The 20,245-nt window shown below is 35.9% G+C and overlaps 1 protein-coding gene and 1 long non-coding RNA gene across 5 annotated transcripts; one reads left to right on the forward strand and one right to left on the reverse strand.

The window, feature by feature from the left end:
- Window positions 1–10,068: 10,068 nt before the first annotated feature.
- On the forward strand, window positions 10,069–12,231 carry LOC107796964 (chlorophyll a-b binding protein, chloroplastic). The gene is made up of 5 exons (XM_016619787.2): window positions 10,069–10,463; window positions 10,560–10,745; window positions 10,826–10,863; window positions 11,105–11,619; window positions 11,995–12,231. The coding sequence occupies exons 1-5, from the start codon at window positions 10,408–10,410 to the stop codon at window positions 12,007–12,009; spliced, it is 810 nt and encodes a 269-aa protein (XP_016475273.1). The 5' UTR covers window positions 10,069–10,407; the 3' UTR covers window positions 12,010–12,231.
- On the reverse strand, window positions 11,436–17,789 carry LOC107796963 (uncharacterized). Of its 4 annotated transcripts, none has more exons than XR_012699267.1 (5): window positions 17,537–17,786; window positions 17,206–17,278; window positions 17,065–17,128; window positions 16,734–16,806; window positions 11,436–11,665 (listed from the first exon to the last, which is right to left on the reverse strand). It is a non-coding gene; the product is annotated as an uncharacterized LOC107796963 (long non-coding RNA). The 4 variants fall into 4 exon arrangements; XR_012699269.1 differs by lacking the exon at window positions 11,436–11,665 and adding an exon at window positions 13,589–15,929 and having other exon boundaries at window positions 17,537–17,789; XR_012699268.1 differs by lacking the exon at window positions 11,436–11,665 and adding an exon at window positions 13,589–15,941 and having other exon boundaries at window positions 17,537–17,789.
- Between the last annotated feature and the right edge of the window lie 2,456 nt (window positions 17,790–20,245).

A 20,245-nucleotide genomic window follows, 5' to 3' on the forward strand; every position in this document is an offset into this window, starting at 1 on the left:
ACCCTTTATTCTATGATAAGTAATGATTAGAGTTGAGACATTATAGTGCCACCAGAGCTCGAGTTACGAGAGCATGATGTGAGTTGTGATCTATAGCACTCATACTTGATGTTTCATGGTCGTGTGAGGTCCGATAATATGATGTGTTGTATTATGTGGCCCTGTGAGGCATGTATTGTGTTTTTTGGCTATTTGGAAGGTTGTGGGTGGTCCTATTTATAGAGGAGACTCAGTTGAAATTTCCAGAAATCCTTTAGAGTTGGTTCCCTTCCATGTATGCCCCTACATTCAAGGACGGCTATGGTGGCGGAGGTAGAAGCCAGACATAGATGGTTACATCCCGCATTTTTCAAACGTTAAGCTACATCGTGAGTTAGTCATCGCAAGCTCAGATGGCTATTCCTACATTTATAAGTTATTATGACTAAGTTTAGTAAGTGTCAAAAGGGTTAGAAGTTAAATGAATTGAAGCGGGTGAATTTCTATGAAATTTCCAATTGATGGAGTGACGGACAGTACATTAAAGGTACGGGCCTATGTTATAACCCGTATTTTTGGGGTAATACCAGGAGTGCTTAACATTCTAAGAAGATCATATTATAAGGTATTTAAATTATATAATAGTCGTATGTTAAGTGTTTAATTCAAGAAAAATGTAAAACAAAAGCCGGCAAAAATTATTGCTAGTTATGTTCATAATTTTACTGAAATTTGAATCTGATGTCACTAAGCTTTTTTACCAATATACCTGGATTTATGGGATAATCCACCCACCAAATTGAAGTTCTACGAATCTTGTTTAAAACGTATTAAATCATCTGTTTATACGACGTCGGGGTAGGGAGATATGCACGTTTTAACCGGACTGCGCAGGCAGCCTCATTGGGATCCACATAGGCGATGGAGATTATTTTTTATGTTATAAAGCGGGGCAGCCCTTTCCCCATCTCAGTTTTCATCCAAAACAGAACCTTAAGTTCCTTAAATGCTCCCAAAGCATCTCCCTATCATTCAAGCATATCCCACCAAGGTTTTGAGGTAATTCTTCCTTCGGAATGATCATAGTACTCGTATAAGCTTGTTCTTATCTTGTTGTAGTTGATTTATGGACCTCTTAAAGTTGAATAAGCTCAAGTTATAGGTTTTTCTTATTGTTTAAGGTAATAATCTCCTTCTTCTTCATGTATTTAAGCATATCTAACTCTTGTTTAAGTTGTTGAAGCAAGAACTTGAGGAATCGGCTATTGAAAGTCGTATATAGCTTGTTGTATTTGCTGGACTATTTTGGAGTTGCTTATATATTGACGTATGGCTACAAATCATGAAGTAAGACTTGAGTATGTTGTATTTGTTGTTGCTATGTACCTTGAAATAAGGAAGGTTTTAAAGTGTAGCTTTACTAGTTGTAACCCGAGCTTGTCGCTCGACGTATTGTGTGTGTTGGTTGAAGAGAAAAATATTATTTTGATTGTTGTTGTTATTGGGAACCTGAGGATTGTTAAAGAAACAGGGGAGATGTTGCCCATTCTGTTATAGAATAAGCTTGTCGTTTGATAAATAATAGTTGTATCATTTGTAGCTTTACAATAGTACCATTATCATTAATTGTAGATTGAGGTGCTGCTCAAGTTAAGCGTATTGAGTTGTTGAGCAATTGATGAAAGGAATGTAAAGGTTATTTTTTTTTTCTTTCAATGGTATGAATCTAGTGAAGTAAGTTCCGAACATAGTATACCCAAGAAAGGTCATTCGTAAAGATTTTGTGTTGTGTTATTCCATCTTGCTCATAACGTAGCTATCCCTTGTTGGGAATTACTATTTAGTTTAGCATTGTTCCATGTCTAGTTGGGAAATAGAGAGTGTACATGTGTCATTTACTGTATTTCTATATGCCTACGGGGCTAGACAGAGGCATGCCATGCCTTTGAGGCTAGATAGATACCTTTATGTCTATACATTTGCCTACAAGGCTATATAGTTGTCTACAGAGCTACACATATATTCACCGAGCCTTATATGAGGCTAGATAGTTTATTTCGGTATTATTTATATGATATGAGTCAAAGATAGGTAAGTATGTTTCCATATTATCATTGACTCCTCAAATTATATTCAGTATATTATGCATATCAATTCAGTTTCAGTTTCAGTTATTCAGTTGCCTTTTATGCTCATTACATTATTTCATACCGACGCCCATTTTGGCAGACCGCTACATTTCACATCTGCATGTCCTGACTGTCAAATAGGTAGGCCTCAACAGTAGGCGTGCCGATATACAGCTTGATTCGTAAGCTCCATAGCATCCGGACTTACCAGGTCTAGAGTTTTTGTTGTATTTGTATACATCATGGATAGGTCGCGACCATAATACAGTTATGTGGTGCATGGTGTAATTTCAGCATAGGTACATGGTCATGTTTTGGTACAGTATGTGGTGATTGATACGGTGTTCGTATGTTAGAATCAGGTCTTGTAAAGAAATTCAGAGGTTGAAATTCGGTTCTAAGGCTTATTGACTAAATAAAAGGGGGGTTCCTCAGTCTGATTCGAGCAAATGGGTTCAACTGGGTTGTGGTGGCACGGGTAGGTGCACGAAGGTGTTGAGCAGTGATTTTGGACAACTCTGGAGCAGTCCTTAGCACATTCGAGGATGAATGTATGTTTAAGTAGGGGAGAATGTAACGACTCGACCGGTTGTTTTGAGCTCTAGCACGTCGTTTGGCGATTTGAAGCTTTAAGTAGTTTCACTTCAAGTATTATGACTTGTACGTATGGTCGGAATTGAATTTTGGGAAGTTCGGTATTGATTTGGAAAGAAAATTCTAATTTCGGAAGCTTTAAGTTGGAAGAATTGACTAAGGTTTGACTTTTGAGTAAACAACCTCAGAATCGGGATTTGAAGGTTCCAATAGATTCGTATGGTGATTTTGGACTTGGGCATAGGTCCGGGTTGAGTATCGGATTACCCGGGAGCATTTCAGTGCTTATTATGGAAGGTTGGCATTTTGAAGGATTAAGAATTTCTTAAGTTTGATTTGAAGTGGACTTTGGTGTTATCGATGTCCATTTGAGGTTCCGAGCCATAAAATAGGTTCATATTGTGATTTATGACTTGTACGCAAAGTTTGGCATTATTCCGGAATGCTTTGGTATGGTTCGGACGCGTTCGTCGAAGTTTGAAAGTGTCACGCCCCGAACCTAGGAGCGAGACAAGCACCCGGTGCCTCACCTAACCTGGCGTACCAAATTGCGACTAAGGGACTCTGAACATATAATGTCATACTTTGGCCATGGGGCCACCTTGCAAGACAATTTGCGAAGCAAAATATAAAACTGAATGGAAACTAGCGCTAACTAAACATCAATATAAAGCTAGGCCGAAAAGGCCGTCATAGCTACTACAGCTGACAAACCACCAAATTATACATACCAGGCCTACAAACCCAACATACTGCACTAACCAACAGGATATGTCTACAAGCCTCTACTGATAGATATATTGTGATCGGAATAGGGCCCCGACCTACCCATATATATATATATATATATATATATATATATATATATATATATATATATATATATATATATATTATGATCGGAACAGGGCCCCGACCTACCCATATTATATATATAAATACATACATAAGATGCACACAAAAACCTAGACCCGATAACTCCGAAGGATGTGGAGCTTACCGATCAGGCTAAACTCTGGAAATACCTACTGAGGAGGTCTACTCGTCTGTCTATCTGAACCTGCATGCATGAAATGCAGCGTCCCCGGAAAAGGGACGTCAGTACGAAATAATGTACCGAGTATGTAAGGCAATAACATAACTGAAAATCGAAACTGAACTGATAATATAATAACTGGAAGTAACTGGGAGTCAAAGATGATCTGGAGATATACTTACCTGCTGATAGTGACTAAACTCCTTCAATATAGTAAGTAAAATAAATGTCCGGCCCTATAAGGCTCGGTACGTGTAAATGCTCTGCCGTAGTAGGCTCGCTCATAGGCGCTCGGCCATACTGGGCTCTGTATCTCGGCTATCCTGGGCTCGCTCATAGGCGCTCGGCCACAGTAGGCTCGGTATATATAACTTACCATCTGATCAGAGGTTGCCCAATAGGGGCCTGCCCACCGATTATAGCTCGATGGTGGTGAAAATAGTGTAATACTGTATATATATATATAGACCCTCTGCTCTCTTGACTGAATAAAGACAAAACTAAACTGAATATGAAGTCCCGATAAGGAATAATATTGTAACTTATGAGACTAGAATAATGTGAATAAATTCATGAATACGAACTTCTCTTTATGTCTCATTATTAACACATGTAGCTACGAGATCATGCCAAAATGAAGGAAGGGCTTAGCCTTAACATACCTTATCACAATCTTTCTAATCACCAAGTTGAACTCACCTCTTTGCACCTTAATCTACAAGAATGATAATAATACTATCGTTAAGTTACGAAAGATACAACTATCGCACAACGAACGACAAACTTATTTTGTATTAAAACGGGCAGCATCTCCCCTATAATCCTTACTTCCTCCAAATTCAAGATAACACCAACAATACAAGAACAGAACAATAACAACATATATACATCATTTTCCAGCCCTATATACACCATCAAATGCTACAAAACAGCCCAACACACCCCAATCTCTTCATACACAAAACGACCACCGTAGTAGTGTCAAACGACCCGAAAATGTTATGACGAACGACCAGCCAACCACCCTACATTTATATGGTGTTTATAAACCCCCTTCCTCCTCCAAAACTCCACAAAACAGTAGTAAAACACGTAGCCCAACAGCAACACAAAACAGTCCACAAAACAGTCCGTTACAAGTGAATAACTCGAACTCACAGCTTCCGATCACCGTCCCGTGAGTTCTTACAAGTATAGAACGACTTACCATGAATTTACAGAAGAAACATTGGATGAAAGAGAGCAGTAAACTCACCTTATTTGTTGGATAACTCAGCTCCTATCTTGGTTCTTCAAACTCTAGGTTTTACCTCCAATTAGAACTTGAAAGGGAGAGAAAATCAATTAGGGTTTGTGGAAAATTTTTGGGAGGATTTTTTTTGCAGAGCTTATGTCTGGTTATTATGCTCTATTTTAAGTCTAATATATGAAGAAAATAGGCCTTTAAAAGGCCTCTTTGGACGACCCGAAATGGCCCATTTTTGGGCTCTCATTTAAGCAAGTAGGTGACACACCTACTTGTCACCTAGCAGCTTGCGCAGTATCGCAACAATGACCATATCTTTCTACTCCGATATCATATTGACAAACCCTTTAATGTATTGGAAAATAGACTCATAGATCTTTAATTTGATGGGTGGAACACCCCATAACTCTAAGTATATTGGGAGAAAATTGCAGTTACATTTGACCCAAAGTTTCAGTAAAATTTATGAATGTAACTTGTGATGACTTTCATCGACTTTTGTTCCACAACTCGCTTGACTTCAAAACATAACACACGGATGTCATACGACTAATATAAATCATAACATAATCTCCTTATCATGTTAAGCACCCTAGTCTCACCCCAAAGGTACATGTTATAACATTCCCAACTTGTCGACTTTCGACAAAACATTGTTTTCTTCAATTGCTTTAGCTTCTGAACCGTCCAATCCTCTTTGTACTTGTTGTTCATGATCTTAAATATTTGTAACCTCAGAGGTAACATGATTAAATTACTCTATATACTTTTAAATATTATCTCATTTTTGGTCCTACATTAGTTTGTTTACTATGCATTTTTATGTACAAAAATATAGGGTGTAACAGAAAGTTTGAAAGTTAAAGAAGGATTTCGATCGCCAATTCGTAGTTTGGATGTTGTTTGGCGTGATTTAAGGCCTCGACTAAGTTCGTAATGTGTTTTGGAACGCGTTGGTATATTTGGTCAAGGTCCCGGGGGGATTGATTCTGGATGGTTAACGGATTGGATTTTGGACTTAAGGAAAAGCTGGAGGATTCTGGTTGCAAGTGCAACCGCTTCTGCGGAAGCTTCATCGCAGAAGTGGCCTCGCAGAAGCAAGGCAGTGGACCGCAGAAGCGGTTAGAAGGGAGTTGGGTAGAGGCCGCAAGTGCGAAGGAATTCTTGCACCTGAGTGACCGCAGAAGCGGCTCGGGGGTCGCAGAAGCGATAGGGAGTGAGGCAGGTGTCACGCCCCGACCTCGGGGAGCGCGACCGGTGCTCAACATAGTTACTCCGGTCGAGCAAACTTGTACAGTGCCATCTACCCAACTCACCCATGAATAAAGAGAAGAATGCATTTCATTAATTAAATATTAAAAGGTCATGTGATTAACACCAGTTCATTTCCATTAGTTACGTCATTAATAAGTCCCCAAAATAGTACACTATACATTCGTAGTTAAAGTGGGACAAATGATACAATTACAACAAGTTTAGTTCAACCTTCCCAAAACAAGATACAAATACAACCCACACTACGTCTATGGAGCCTCTAACAAAAACAAAAGAGTGATGTGACAGTTCCAGCAACAAGGCCCCGGCTATACCTCAAAAGGTTAAGTACAAAGGATAAGAGATACATGACCCCGAAATGAAGTTAGGCTCACCAAGTCAGCTGAGGAGAGGGTGTGCTGCTATCACTAGTCAATACCTTCTGCTATAGAACCACCTGCATCTATTAAATATGCAGCGTCCCCGGCAAAAAGGACATTAGTACATATGGAATAGTACTAGTATGCAAAACTAAACACCCTCTCAATAGAACGAGTAACAGTAAACGGAGAATAAAGCATGAAATCAATAAGAGACCCAACCAGTATCAAGGTGTCAAGTTAGGGTAAAGGTAAATTTCAAGTAAGTTTCATTAATTTAAGTTGGGAGATCTTTAGCACCGATACACCACTGTGTGTTAACACGGAGTCCAATCTCAACCCGACCAGCTAAGCTGTCTCACAAGAGACATACACTAACAATACCACTATGTGCGCGTCATGGCGTCCGATCTCAGCCCGATCGGCTAAGCCATCTCACCACAATGCCATGTGAGTCGACATCACATCACATTTCACTAGCAATAATCCCATCCTATTTAAGGGGAAATATCTCAACACACCAATATCATCCCATATGAGGGGAAACAGTCTTATCACATTAACAAAGGGATTTACCCCTCAATCACTCCTACACCGATACGTGTAGTTTCGGGGTTAGGTTGTTCCGACCTACCCTTCCTCGGTGGCTAAACGATACTCCCAATACATTTATTATTAAAAGGATTTACCACTCATTTCATATTCTTTTACATATCATTCATTTTAGTGGAACCATTAGCCATAACGCAATATCATTCTTGTCATGTTGGCCGTACTTCATAATTCATGCTCACTATTTCACTTTCAAACATCACCATGGATAATCAACAACAAGACCTTTCAAATTATGACTTTAAATACATATATGAGCAAATTAGGGTCTTAGGCACATGTGATTTCTTATACAGCTTGGTTTGATAACTTTCATTTGGATTTGACTTGAAGTCACAACATTTTACTACATACTCATACTTCAAATACTCCCCCGAAGAATAACACAATATGATAAGAATATTCTGGAATATATTTTGAACATATTCATATATATACATCATCCGACACCAAACTTATTCAGAAAAGTCAATTCATAATGGACAACTCGAGACTTACAAGATCATCGTGGGAATTCAATTCTAAGAGAGAAGTTTAGCCAACATACCTCACCTCGAGCTTTTTAAATTACTATAATATTTCGGAATTCTTTGCCTCGTCGATCTATTTAGAAATATAGCAAAATTGAACACAAATTAGGAGAGAGTTGATAGTTCCAGCTCACTTGAGCATTTTATCAAATACTAGATGCGCATTAAAGTTTTAAGGTCCTCCTATGGTGGATTCTTTCATCCCACTACCCAAAGTTTACCCAAAAGAGCTCAACAATCTTCCCACTACCCTTGATGGTATATGCATGTAAAATAAACAACTCTCATACCCAAGAATCATACTCCCAATTATCCATCTTCTACCTAAACTCGAAATTGAAGACTAGGGTTAGAACCTTACCTTTTGGATGAAGACCTTGTGAGTTTTCCTTGTGAATTCTCCAAGTCTTGGGCAAGAATCAATGAACAATTTTCCTTCGGTGTATACATGATTTTGCTACATCTCTTCTCTATTTGCTAGTTGTGGAGTGTATACATGCCTTTATGCATATCTTCTCTTTATGTTATCTTACTTGATGAGATGAGAAACGGTACATATCTTCTCTATATGTGAATCCATGTGACTTGACTTGCTTAATCATGCATATCTTCTCTATATGCAACTGGTGAAGGATTATCTAGTATTTCACGCATATCTTCTTTATATGCTGGATTGTTAACTGAAATAGAGCATGTTACGTTGTCTTCGTGTACAGAGGTAGCTTTATATGTGATTTATGACTTGATAATATTATTGATGTGTACTTGTGAGATTTAAGAAGTGAACATGTTATTAGAGAGTTTCATTGATAATTCTTGTCTATTACCTCGTCGGGGTTAGTTATGATACTTGCTAAGTACATGTGGTCAGTTGTACTCATACTACACATCTGCACCTTGCGTGCAGATTTTGGAGCTGAGATGATGTGGATGACGGGAGGTGGCATTGAAGATGTACCTGCTTTTCGGATATAGCTACCACTTGTCCTTGGTATTTTTTTATTCGTACTCTGTTTATGCATATTCCAAACAGATGTTGTATTTATTTTCATACCAGCTTTGTAAATCTAAATCTTAGTGGCTAACCATTCTTTGGGTTATTGTATGAAAATTCAGTTCTTTCACTTATTGGTTTCTTATTATTTTCATTAGAGTTGTGTTGAATGTTGTTTGACTTACCTAGCGGGTTGAGTTAGGTGTCATCACGACTAGGTAGATTTTGGGTCATGACAGTAAACCGCCACTTGTTCTAGAGGCAACTTCATCTATTAGCAGGCTTTAGTACAATTTTTATTTTGACCTGTGACCCGAATTTTATTATCAGATTTAGTAGCTCCATCACTTGGTCTTTTCAGTGGGTTCATGGGATTTATTAAAATATATTTTTATGCTTCCGCATTGTACCTATATTAGTCAGATGAGCATCATTTCTCTCTTATCTTCTTACTATGTTTTTAGTATGTTTAGCTTAGAGGGTTTGCCTTATGGGCAGTGGCTCATTAGGCACCCTGTCGTGACCTAGATATCAGATTTGGGTTATATCATTTCCATAATAAAGATAAATTATAATTAATTTTGTGCTACAATCATTCCATTGACTTGTCCAATTCCATCTTAGATTGTGAACATAACCTTTATAATTTATAAGAACCGATAATATAAGTAAGGGACACATAGATCTATTTAATTTTTTATTAGTATTTAATGTACAGTTATTTATAATAAATGCATGGCTAATAATATACATATCTCTACAATATGTGTATTAGTCGCTGACCAGGAGATAATTTTACCTTTGTTGACGCCAAAATAAGAAAATCCCAATTATGTACTTACGGGAAATAAGGTTCAGAACACAACGATGCAAAGGCCTGAACACATACGTCTATTAAATCATGTTATTTCCTCCCCGACTATATATTATGCCGTGTAAAAGTCTGTGTGTATGTGAGGTCTGTGACACGCTGAAGAATATTGGAGAAGAAATGCAAATGAACTGAAATTTTAGGAATTTGGTTTAGTATTCCAACATAGTGTATGTGTTGGAGTTTCACTTCTATAAGTTCTGAACTCTGAACTCCGAACTCTGAACTCCGGCACAATGTACTAGAATTCCATAATGTAAAGAGTTTTCAAACTTCACTTATAAAAATTTCAAACTCTAACACACTTAAGTGGAGTTTTTCGTATTTAGCTAGGGGTATTTTGTCAAAATGTTATTTTCGCATTAATGAGTGACTAAATTTTAATTAGTTTTGAGAGGGCGGCTATATATTGGTAGCTGTATAAAAAATGGCAATCCGTGTATTCTTTCAGATAAAAATTATAGTGTCAACACATGTAGGTGAATTGTCATAAATACCCCCATGAAGATCTCAACTTACACAGCACAGAAAGGGACAGTAAAGCATACGAGGCCTTTTGAACAAAGAATATGAACCACCAGATTTAGATTTTTCCAGGTAAACTGAAGGAAGTGAAGGCAGAGGAATCAGATATTAGATTGTGGTTGCCACATGTCAATTCAAGCAGCCAATCACAGATTCACCCTTTATCCATCAAGATAAGCCTCTTCTTCTTCATACAATATCAGCTTCTTCATACACACCACCAATTATTCACTGCATTCAAGGAAAAATCAACCAACATGGCCTCCGCCTGCGCTTCATCAGCCATTGCAGCAGTTGCATTCTCTTCTCCAAGGTAAGCCTAGTTTAAACAACACAAAAATATGAAATGTAGAAAGACTTTTTTGAAGTGCATTAACAATTATTCTTTGTTTGAATCATGAATCTGTAGTTCCCAGAAAAATGGATCAATTGTAGGAGCAACAAAGGCTTCTTTCCTTGGAGGGAAAAGATTGAGAGTAAGCAAATACGTCGCACCAGCTGGATCAAGATCGGTTGCTGTCTCTGCTGTTGCTGCTGACCCTGATAGACCCCTCTGGTTCCCTGGCAGTACCCCTCCTCCATGGCTCGATGGCAGGTCAGTCATAATCAAATATGACTCCACTTCCATTCATTGTTCTGGTGGAGCTAATTTCAAACTTAATTTTTGCTATGCAGCCTCCCCGGGGACTTTGGTTTCGACCCTCTTGGCCTTGGTAAGCCAAAATCATAATCTTGGTAGTTCCTTGAAATCATATCTTTCTTCTCTATGATATAGCATACTTATTCTAATTGAGTAATATCAAGGATTTAACCTATCTACGACTATCAGTGTATAACACTTTATACAAGTCTTAAGTCTAGTGTTGCTAAATCCACATTTTATGGATGGTTAGTTACCTGTAGCTTGATATTGTTTTACACTCTCAAATAACAACTGTTACTGATCACTGACAGCATCTGACCCGGAGAGCTTGAAATGGAACCAGCAGGCAGAACTTGTACACTGCAGATGGGCAATGTTAGGTGCTGCAGGCATTTTCATCCCAGAATTCCTAACAAAGATTGGCATTCTTAACACACCCTCATGGTACACTGCTGGTGAACAAGAATACTTCACCGATACAACCACTCTCTTCGTCATTGAGTTGGTACTTATTGGCTGGGCTGAGGGAAGAAGGTGGGCAGATATCATCAAGCCTGGGTGCGTAAACACAGACCCCATCTTCCCTAACAACAAGCTCACGGGCACAGATGTCGGGTATCCTGGAGGCTTATGGTTTGATCCTTTAGGTTGGGGATCTGGTTCTCCTGAAAAGATCAAGGAGTTGAGGACAAAGGAGATCAAGAACGGAAGGCTGGCCATGTTGGCTGTCATGGGTGCATGGTTCCAACACATCTACACTGGAACAGGACCAATTGACAACCTTTTCGCTCACCTTGCTGATCCTGGTCACGCCACTATTTTTGCTGTAAGCACCACTTTTCTTTTAACTCTAGCAACATACAACCTGAAACCTATTTTCTTGTCCCATGTTAGAATTTGCAGAATTTATGAGAAAAAGGACTGACTAACATTCTCTCTGAAGCACATGTTATCTTATTTTATAGAGGATTAGAGTAACATTAGTAGGAGCAAGCACAACTTAACTGTGTTCATGCTTTTAAGCACACAATATTAGGATTAAACTACTACCACACAAGTAATACAATGCATATATATTTAGAAAAGTGAAGATCTTGAGGTTATTCTCTATCACTGCTTATATATGCAGAAAAACAAAAACTAAAAACAGAATTTCTAACACCAATTTGAGTAACTACACTATTTCTGTTTTGTCCTACAGGCTTTTCAGTCCTAAGTAAGAAGCAGGAGCACCATTTGTTGGCATTGATGTGTTGGAGTGACACTCTGAAGATCTGAAGAAAGAAATTTTAGAAATTGTTTTCCAACTTAATGTTGTATCACTAATCTTAAATTACCTCTGTGTCCATCTTCTGTAGAAAATGATTAAGCAGTGTACAAATACCTATCGGAACTCCTAACAGCACTAAAATAAATACCAAGACCTCATTAAGCTGCATCCATGTGCATGATTCAAGATTTTAATTGCAATGTCGAAGGATTGCATAGAGGTGTTCGTAACACGTAAAGGTAGACAATAACAATCCTAGGAAGATCTTTTCGTATTTAAAATTACTAGTCAATAGTACGCGCGTTGTGCGTGTACCTTATCTAAATGAGTAAAAAGTTTTAAAAAATTATATAAATATTTTATTTAAAATTATGTTTGAATTATAAAATTAAAGTGCAAGTCCTGAAAATGAAGAATATTGAACTCAATAAGGACAAATAGTTCCACAAAGAAGTTCTCAATCGCGGTAAATATTTTGAAAAAGAAAAAATCATCTGTCAATATACAAAGATTAAACTATAGTAATTTATCACGATTAAGTGACAAAAAAGGTGAAAATATATATTAATTAACTATGATTCAGTAATAATATTAAATATAAAGACAGATATCATAAATATAATATGTGTTGTAATATTATAAAGCATATTATTTTTATTCTTAGTCACCAGATTTATAGTAACTACGTAAAAGGAAGTTCTTGTATACATAGACTAATGTAGAATATATGAATAATACTGTTCTTTTCCTTATTTGAGGTAAATTATCAAGTGAATTTAAACTCCTAAAATTATAGGATCTAATTCAATAAGGAAAGATATAATAATTAAAATTTAGTTGATTTCAAAGTCCAAAATATTAGGAAAATAATTCAAATGACTATTTTGTCTAATGTGAAATCTAATTTTAAAGGGTAAAAAAGGCGAACGACATTTCGCGAAGGGTTTTCGTACTTTTAATATAGTATAGATAGATATAGATATAGATAGATTTACAAGTCAAAAATCGGATCTAAGACGTACCCGGTGGAGACTCTCGTTTCAAAATATTTTCGACAGTGCGAAAATTCTATGCGTATAGAGAGTAAATATTTAAGATTAAGTATACAAGAGGTACTTCCTTCCTTTCTTTAACAAACAAAAAAAACAGGAATTCAAAAAAAGAAGACAGATGTAGCGGAGCTGCTCAAGCCTTAGAAACAAAACTACTTTGGAATGCTGATAAGGAACTAAACTTGGGAAGACTCGCATTTTCATAACATTTTCTGATTTAAGTAATGACACTTTGGGTTTGAACATGACAAAGACCAAATTAGATTTCTAAAAACAAAAAGACTACTGCCACCTTATTCTGAATAATTATTTTTTTTTAAATAATGGTGGTGTCTAGGCCAAAATTCCAAATAAATATATATCTCCGTGCATGCATTGACTATAACGAAGATACAGGCAATGAACACATCCCAAACCATTAGGGAGAAAGCTCAAGAATGGTTAGTGTTTCTTTTTTACTTGAGAAAGGAGTAGTTGTTAGCAGAAGCCGTATAAATCTAATGACCATCCAATTGGTCATGAAATACATAGCCTGATTCAGTTTCTAATACGTTCATGTGAAACTTGTATTTCCTAACAACATAATGTGAAACATAACAAACACCGTGGATACTATTGCTGTTACCGGTACTAATATAATAATAATAAAATAACAGCAATAATAAATGACCAATCTAGCGATCTTCAAGATAACGGTTAAAATCTAACTTGGTGACATTATTGAGATTTCATCAAGGATTTTTCATACAAAAGCGAGCCTTCTGTACCAAACAAGTGTCGGATCCAGGATTTTAAGGTCGTTGGTGCTCACTTTCTTAAATGAAAAGTTGCTACCCATCACATAGTATAAACTCACAACTATCTAAATACGGTAATAAAAACAGTTAATAGAAAAACTACGGTTAATATTATCATTAGCAAAAAAGACTTCTATTCACTAGCCACAATGAACTACTAATAATGTTACTTTATAAAAAAAGATATCTAGTCATAACTGTGCTCGACGACTTTTCATATGTTGAAAATGATCAATAATAGCATCATTGCTTACGGTTGCAAATATCTTACGCTCTACATAGCAAACTAAACAACCATTTAAAAATTCATCACCAATGTTGTTACGAAGCTCATTTTTTATGTAGTTCATAGATGAGAAAGCTCGTTCCACAGAAGCAGCAGCAACAGGAAGAATGAGAGTCAACTTGATAAGCAAATAAACATGTGGCCAAGTTTAATGCAAATCTGTCTTAACCAACACTTTAGCAAGGTCACTAATTCCCTTCATGTTGAAGAACCTCTTGTCAGAACCACGGACATAAACTATAAAATTATCAAGCTGGCAACTGAGATCTCGAAGCTTGCTGCTATCAAACTCCTTTGGATAATGTTCAGCCAACCTCATTATCATGTTCTTATCAAAATTACCAAATGAATTAGCTGGATTTAAACAAGCCATACCGAGAAGTAAGTCAGTACTCACAGTATCAAAACGACTGTTAAGCTCTTGAAGATGCAAATCAATGACATCATAAAATATGTCAACACGCAAATGATGAGAGTATGTAACATCAAGAGCTCTACACTTTAACTTTCCGGGAAAGTAGCGAGCGTCCATCTTCGGGATTATTATTTCATGTTTATCACAGAAGGAAGAAACATCATCCTTTAATGATTCAAATTCACTATCCCCCATCTCTTGCAATCTTTGCTTTGTAAGAGCGAGGAGTCCCATAGAATTGACAATATCTTGATCCATTCTTTGTAATGAGGAGTTCAATTCATTTGCCATCGTTAGAACTTTCAACATCAAGTGCAACATAAAAGCAAAATCAAACTCCGTAATCTTACTCACAAGACTTTTAGCAACAATTCTATCGGCATAGTTTTGACACTCGCGTGCAGTAAATTCAAGCACATGAATAATGGATGGAAATAGGACAACAAGGTTATCCAATGTTTTATAATGTGAACCCCAACGAGTATCACCTGGCCGTTGACGTCCACGCTATTGATTTAATCCTCGCCCAGTATGTATTTCACCTAATATAAGCAATTCCTCTAATTTGTCAGCTTGATGTTGTCGAAGCAAATCCCTGCGCTTAAAAGATTCTCCAACAATATTTAACACATTAGTAACAATACAGAAAAAGTCATCTACATCTGAATGCTTCTTTGCAAGAGCCATAAGTGTTAACTGCAATTGATGTGCAAAGAATGCAATGTGCTGATTGAGTCTCATTCAAAATTAAAGTCTTAAGACCCTTTAGCTCTCCTTGCATGTTACTAGCTCCATCGTAGCCTTGCCCACGTATATGTGATGTACTTAATGAGTGACCCATGAGAAAAGAGTCGATTGCCTTCTTCAATGATTGAGCAGTTGTATCATTAACATGAACGATACCAATAAATCACTCTATTACTTCACCTTCTTTATTAACATATCTCAGAACAAGTGCCATTTGCTCTTTGTGTGATATATCCTCTGATTCATCAACTAGTATCCCGAAAAAATCTCCATCCAAATCTTCAATGATTGCTTTGATTGTCTCTTTGGAACAAGCATCAACAATATCCTTTTGAATTATTGGAGAACACATCATTTCATTTTTTGGAGCATTTTCTAAAATAATGCTTCCAACATCCCGATCAATATCTCCGTACCATTGCAAAAGTTCAAGAAAGATACCTCTATTTGTTGAAGAATGACTCTCGTCATGCCCACGAAATAGCAATTCTAATCTCAAGAGAAACCTCGCCACATTGATTGAAGCACTCAACCGACGTCTAGACTCACTTTTTTCTTTCTCGGATTGTCTGTCAAAAGAACTGTGAATTGATTGTGATTGATTCATTAAATCAATCATCATGTTGAAACATTTGTTGTGGATGCTATTTACCTCTCCAATATGAGTTTTAAATCTTTCAATAGCCTTGTTCCAAGCTTTAAAACTATTTTTTGTAAAAGCATCTCTCATATTTCCATGAGTTTCATGTTCATTTTTAAACAAATAGCAACATAAACAATATGCAACATCTTTTACTATAACTGTACTCCAACCAATTAGAATGTTGACCCTTGAACCAACTAGGACAAAACTGACGCATTACCTTTCAGACGTAGTTTTAGGAAAATCATATTTCATGGGCCGGCAAGGTCCACTTTTAATATAATGTCTTCTAACTTCATCACGTATATTAGGGCTATATTCTGCAATAGATTTTCTATCTCCTGGGTCAGGTTCGAGAGATTCCAAATCAAGATCTGAAACAAATGGATCCCTCTGAATTTCTGGAGCTATGGATGGAGCAATAGATGGATGAGAACTAGAGCTAAAACTGGGTAGCCTTGTGACAAACTTATCCATCTCGATTCACAAAGATCGATGAAAAAATCCTACAAAATATGATTCAGTCCTAATCAATCTTACCAAAAATTTAATTCACACAATCCAATTAATTCCTATTGTGGAATCCATGTCTCTCTATAAACAACACACACAACAAGACAATAACAACATATTTAAGTCCATTCTTCGTTCCACTGGAAAATTAATCACACCTTTCAAACTAAATACAACATAAAATTTTGATCTTTAAAAAGCTAAGATGAAAACTTACAAATTTTCAAAGCTAGCAATGAGCGAACGAGCACCAATTCATCGATCGCATAACCCACTGTTGCTAATATAATCTGCATTTATCCCAAAATTTTAGTTTCGGTGTCAAGTAAATCAATAACATAGACAATTCTTTCTTTTTTTTACTTTATGACAAGTACCAAAAATATTTTTTTATCACAAAAATATTGTAGTCACTGAATGCAAAGTAACACAAAAAATTCATTGAATATATTTTAATTTTTACAAAGCATAAGCAATAAGCATGAGAAAACCCCAATTCATGTTTCCTCTAGCTTGAATTAAAAATTTAAAATACCAAACCTTATTACCTTTTCCTTTATGTTCTGGTTTTGAAATTACTGGGGAGGACAAGTGCACTGCGTTTTCTTTCCACTGGAAAATTAATCACACCTTTCAAACTAAATACAACATAAAATTTTGATCTTTAAAAAGCTAAGATGAAAACTTACAAATTTTCAAAGCTAGCAATGAGCGAACGAGCACCAATTCATCGATCGCATAACCCACTGTTGCTAATATAATCTGCATTTATCCCAAAATTTTAGTTTCGGTGTCAAGTAAATCAATAACATAGACAATTCTTTCTTTTTTTTACTTTATGACAAGTACCAAAAATATTTTTTTATCACAAAAATATTGTAGTCACTGAATGCAAAGTAACACAAAAAATTCATTGAATATATTTTAATTTTTACAAAGCATAAGCAATAAGCATGAGAAAACCCCAATTCATGTTTCCTCTAGCTTGAATTAAAAATTTAAAATACCAAACCTTATTACCTTTTCCTTTATGTTCTGGTTTTGAAATTACTGGGGAGGACAAGTGCACTGCGTTTTCTTTCCAAGGAGAAGCCGAGAAGAAGGGTTTTTGGCTTTTTAAGAAGGTTTTAACTTTTAAGATTATTAGTTTTATTAGGAATAGGAAAAGTTAAATAAATAAATAAAAGAAAAGGTCCTCAAAAAGTCAACAAGGAAAAGAATAAATAAAAAAGAAGAAAAGAATAGGAGAGCAGCCAACGTTTTTAAGTGAGAAGAAGGGTTTTTAAGAAGCTACATTTTAACTCTTTTAGTTTTACTAGGAATAGGAAAAGGGGAAAGATAAAACAAAAGGAAAGGTCCTCAAAAAGTCAACAAGGAAAAGAATAAAAAAGGTAAAAGAAATAGTTGGAGGGCACCCAATGTTTTCTTATTTCTGGCCATATAAAAAAACTGCCTCTTGCAAGAGTTGATCCCTAGCCTTTCCATATTTGTGCACTCCATTCTCACCTCTTAACCAAAGCACCCAGGAGACCTTTTGCTTAATGTATGCTTGCTAATTCTTTATACCAGTATTCCCTTTATTTTCTATATAATTATACAGAGTTTGCGTCGGGGTTAATGGGTGCTTCAGCATCCGGCACGGTTAACGTAGATCTGCCCTTATTACTACAACATAATACTAGTAGTATTATATTAGGGCATCAGATGAGCATTTCAATTAATTTCACAACATTGAGGCGAAAAGAAAAGGTAAATTTGCTAGGTTTTGGATATTCAGTGTCGTATATAAGAGAACTTTGTTCGCAACATTCCCGTACATACAAGGATATTAAATAATATAGTGAAAATTATTGTCAAAATTAACATTTATGCAATGTGATATAAGGAAATTGAAAGGCAATTGAAAGAATACAGTTGGATTTCTCCAAGATGCTGTAGAAAAGATTGGAATTATGTTTTAATGTTATAGGTTCATGTTCACTATTTTTTAAAATTTTAATAAATATTTACACATAAATTTATATTTTATCTCGAAAGTTATGAGTTTAATTAAAGCGATAGCTATAATGCTACATCCGTCGGCTGTGACATGGTCATATCACAAGTCACATGGCATCGCGGCCAACGGAACGGAACCAAAGTGTGGTCTTTTTGGACTCAAACGATGAAAATAGGTGAAAAAATAACTGACTACCATTTTTATATATAGCGCGATTATTTACCGCGCTATACCTTAACGACACGTTTGTCCGTTAAAGTATAGCGCATGTAATATATGCGTTATACTCAGTATTTACAGTTATAATATATTGACTGCATAGCGCATCAATGACATGCGCTATCCATCCTTCACTTCTCTTCTTATTTTTCTTGTCTCTTTGCATTATACAGAAGTAGTATTTGTTTCATTTAAAGCAAAAATTATCTTTTTGTTCAGGTGAAATTAGAGAAATAAAAGCAGGGGCAAGTGGTGAGGAAGGTCTTATTTTAAAAAGGTAGAGATAGATTTTTGAAACAATATTCTCACATTTTAACGTCCACATACTCAAATCCAAGAGTAGAGTAACTCATATTCAAGATTTAAATTGAGAAAGCAGTTGGTGTAATTAGAGAACTTGTACAATTCAACGTCAAAGATTGTGGTGGAATAATAAGTATTTTTTCATCCGTAATAGAGATTCATCTCACTATTCGATAGTAGCATAAAATAAATTAAGCAAAAATAAAAAAATATATAAATCATACTAGTAAAAAAATATTAATCAAGTTGGGACTCAAAAATAGAGTTTATTAAAAGATTAGTATCTAACAAGAGAAATCTAAATCATACGACATAAAGATATCCAATACTTTGTGGCTTGCTACTAAAGATTGCGTGATTGCTTAGTGGCATGCTATTCTAGATGTTGAAACTAATTTAGTTTCAATATGAGTTGTAGAATAGGTTTGGAAGTTCTGACTTTGGGTATTAATTATTTGGTCACTTGTAGCCATTTTCATAATCCCAAGGCCCAAAAAAACTTAATACTTTGTTAGTTTCAAAATTAGCATATAAAATATATTTTTCATATATAAATTTATTCGGTACGGTTTCATATTTTATCGGTTTATTTTTATAAAATTAATAACCTGCCATATTATTCGGTAGGATTATAAATTTATATAAAAACCTACGATTTTGTTAAAACAGCCCTAAAAATTGACTTTAATTAGGTTGGCAAATTTGTCTTTGAACAAAAAAGACAATTTTTTTTAAAGTGAAACAAATACTACTTCAGTATAATGCAAGAGACAAGAAAAATAAGAAGAGATGTGAAGGATGGACAGCGCATGTCATTGATGCGCTATGCCGTCAACATATTATAACTGTAAATACTGAGTATAACGAATATATTACATGCGTTATATCTTAACGGACAAACGTGTCGTTAAGGTATAACGCAGTAAATAACCGCCCTATATATAAAATGATAGTAAGTTATTTTTTCACCTATTTTCGTCGTTTGAGTCCAAAAAGACCACATTTTGGTTCTGGACTCGAAAAACTTGAGGTACATACACTATCCCAAGTAGGGGTATACATGGGTCGGGTTGGTTCGGATTTTCTAATTACCAAACCAAACCAATTGTATCGGGTTATTAAATCTAAATACCAAACCAAACCAATAAAAGTCGGATTTTTTAATCTCGGTTTTTCTCGAGTTTTCGGGTTTTTCGGTTTTCTTTTTC

Source organism: Nicotiana tabacum, chromosome 15 (genome assembly GCF_000715075.1).
Source record: "Nicotiana tabacum cultivar K326 chromosome 15, ASM71507v2, whole genome shotgun sequence".
Taxonomy (NCBI): Eukaryota; Viridiplantae; Streptophyta; class Magnoliopsida; order Solanales; family Solanaceae; genus Nicotiana; species Nicotiana tabacum.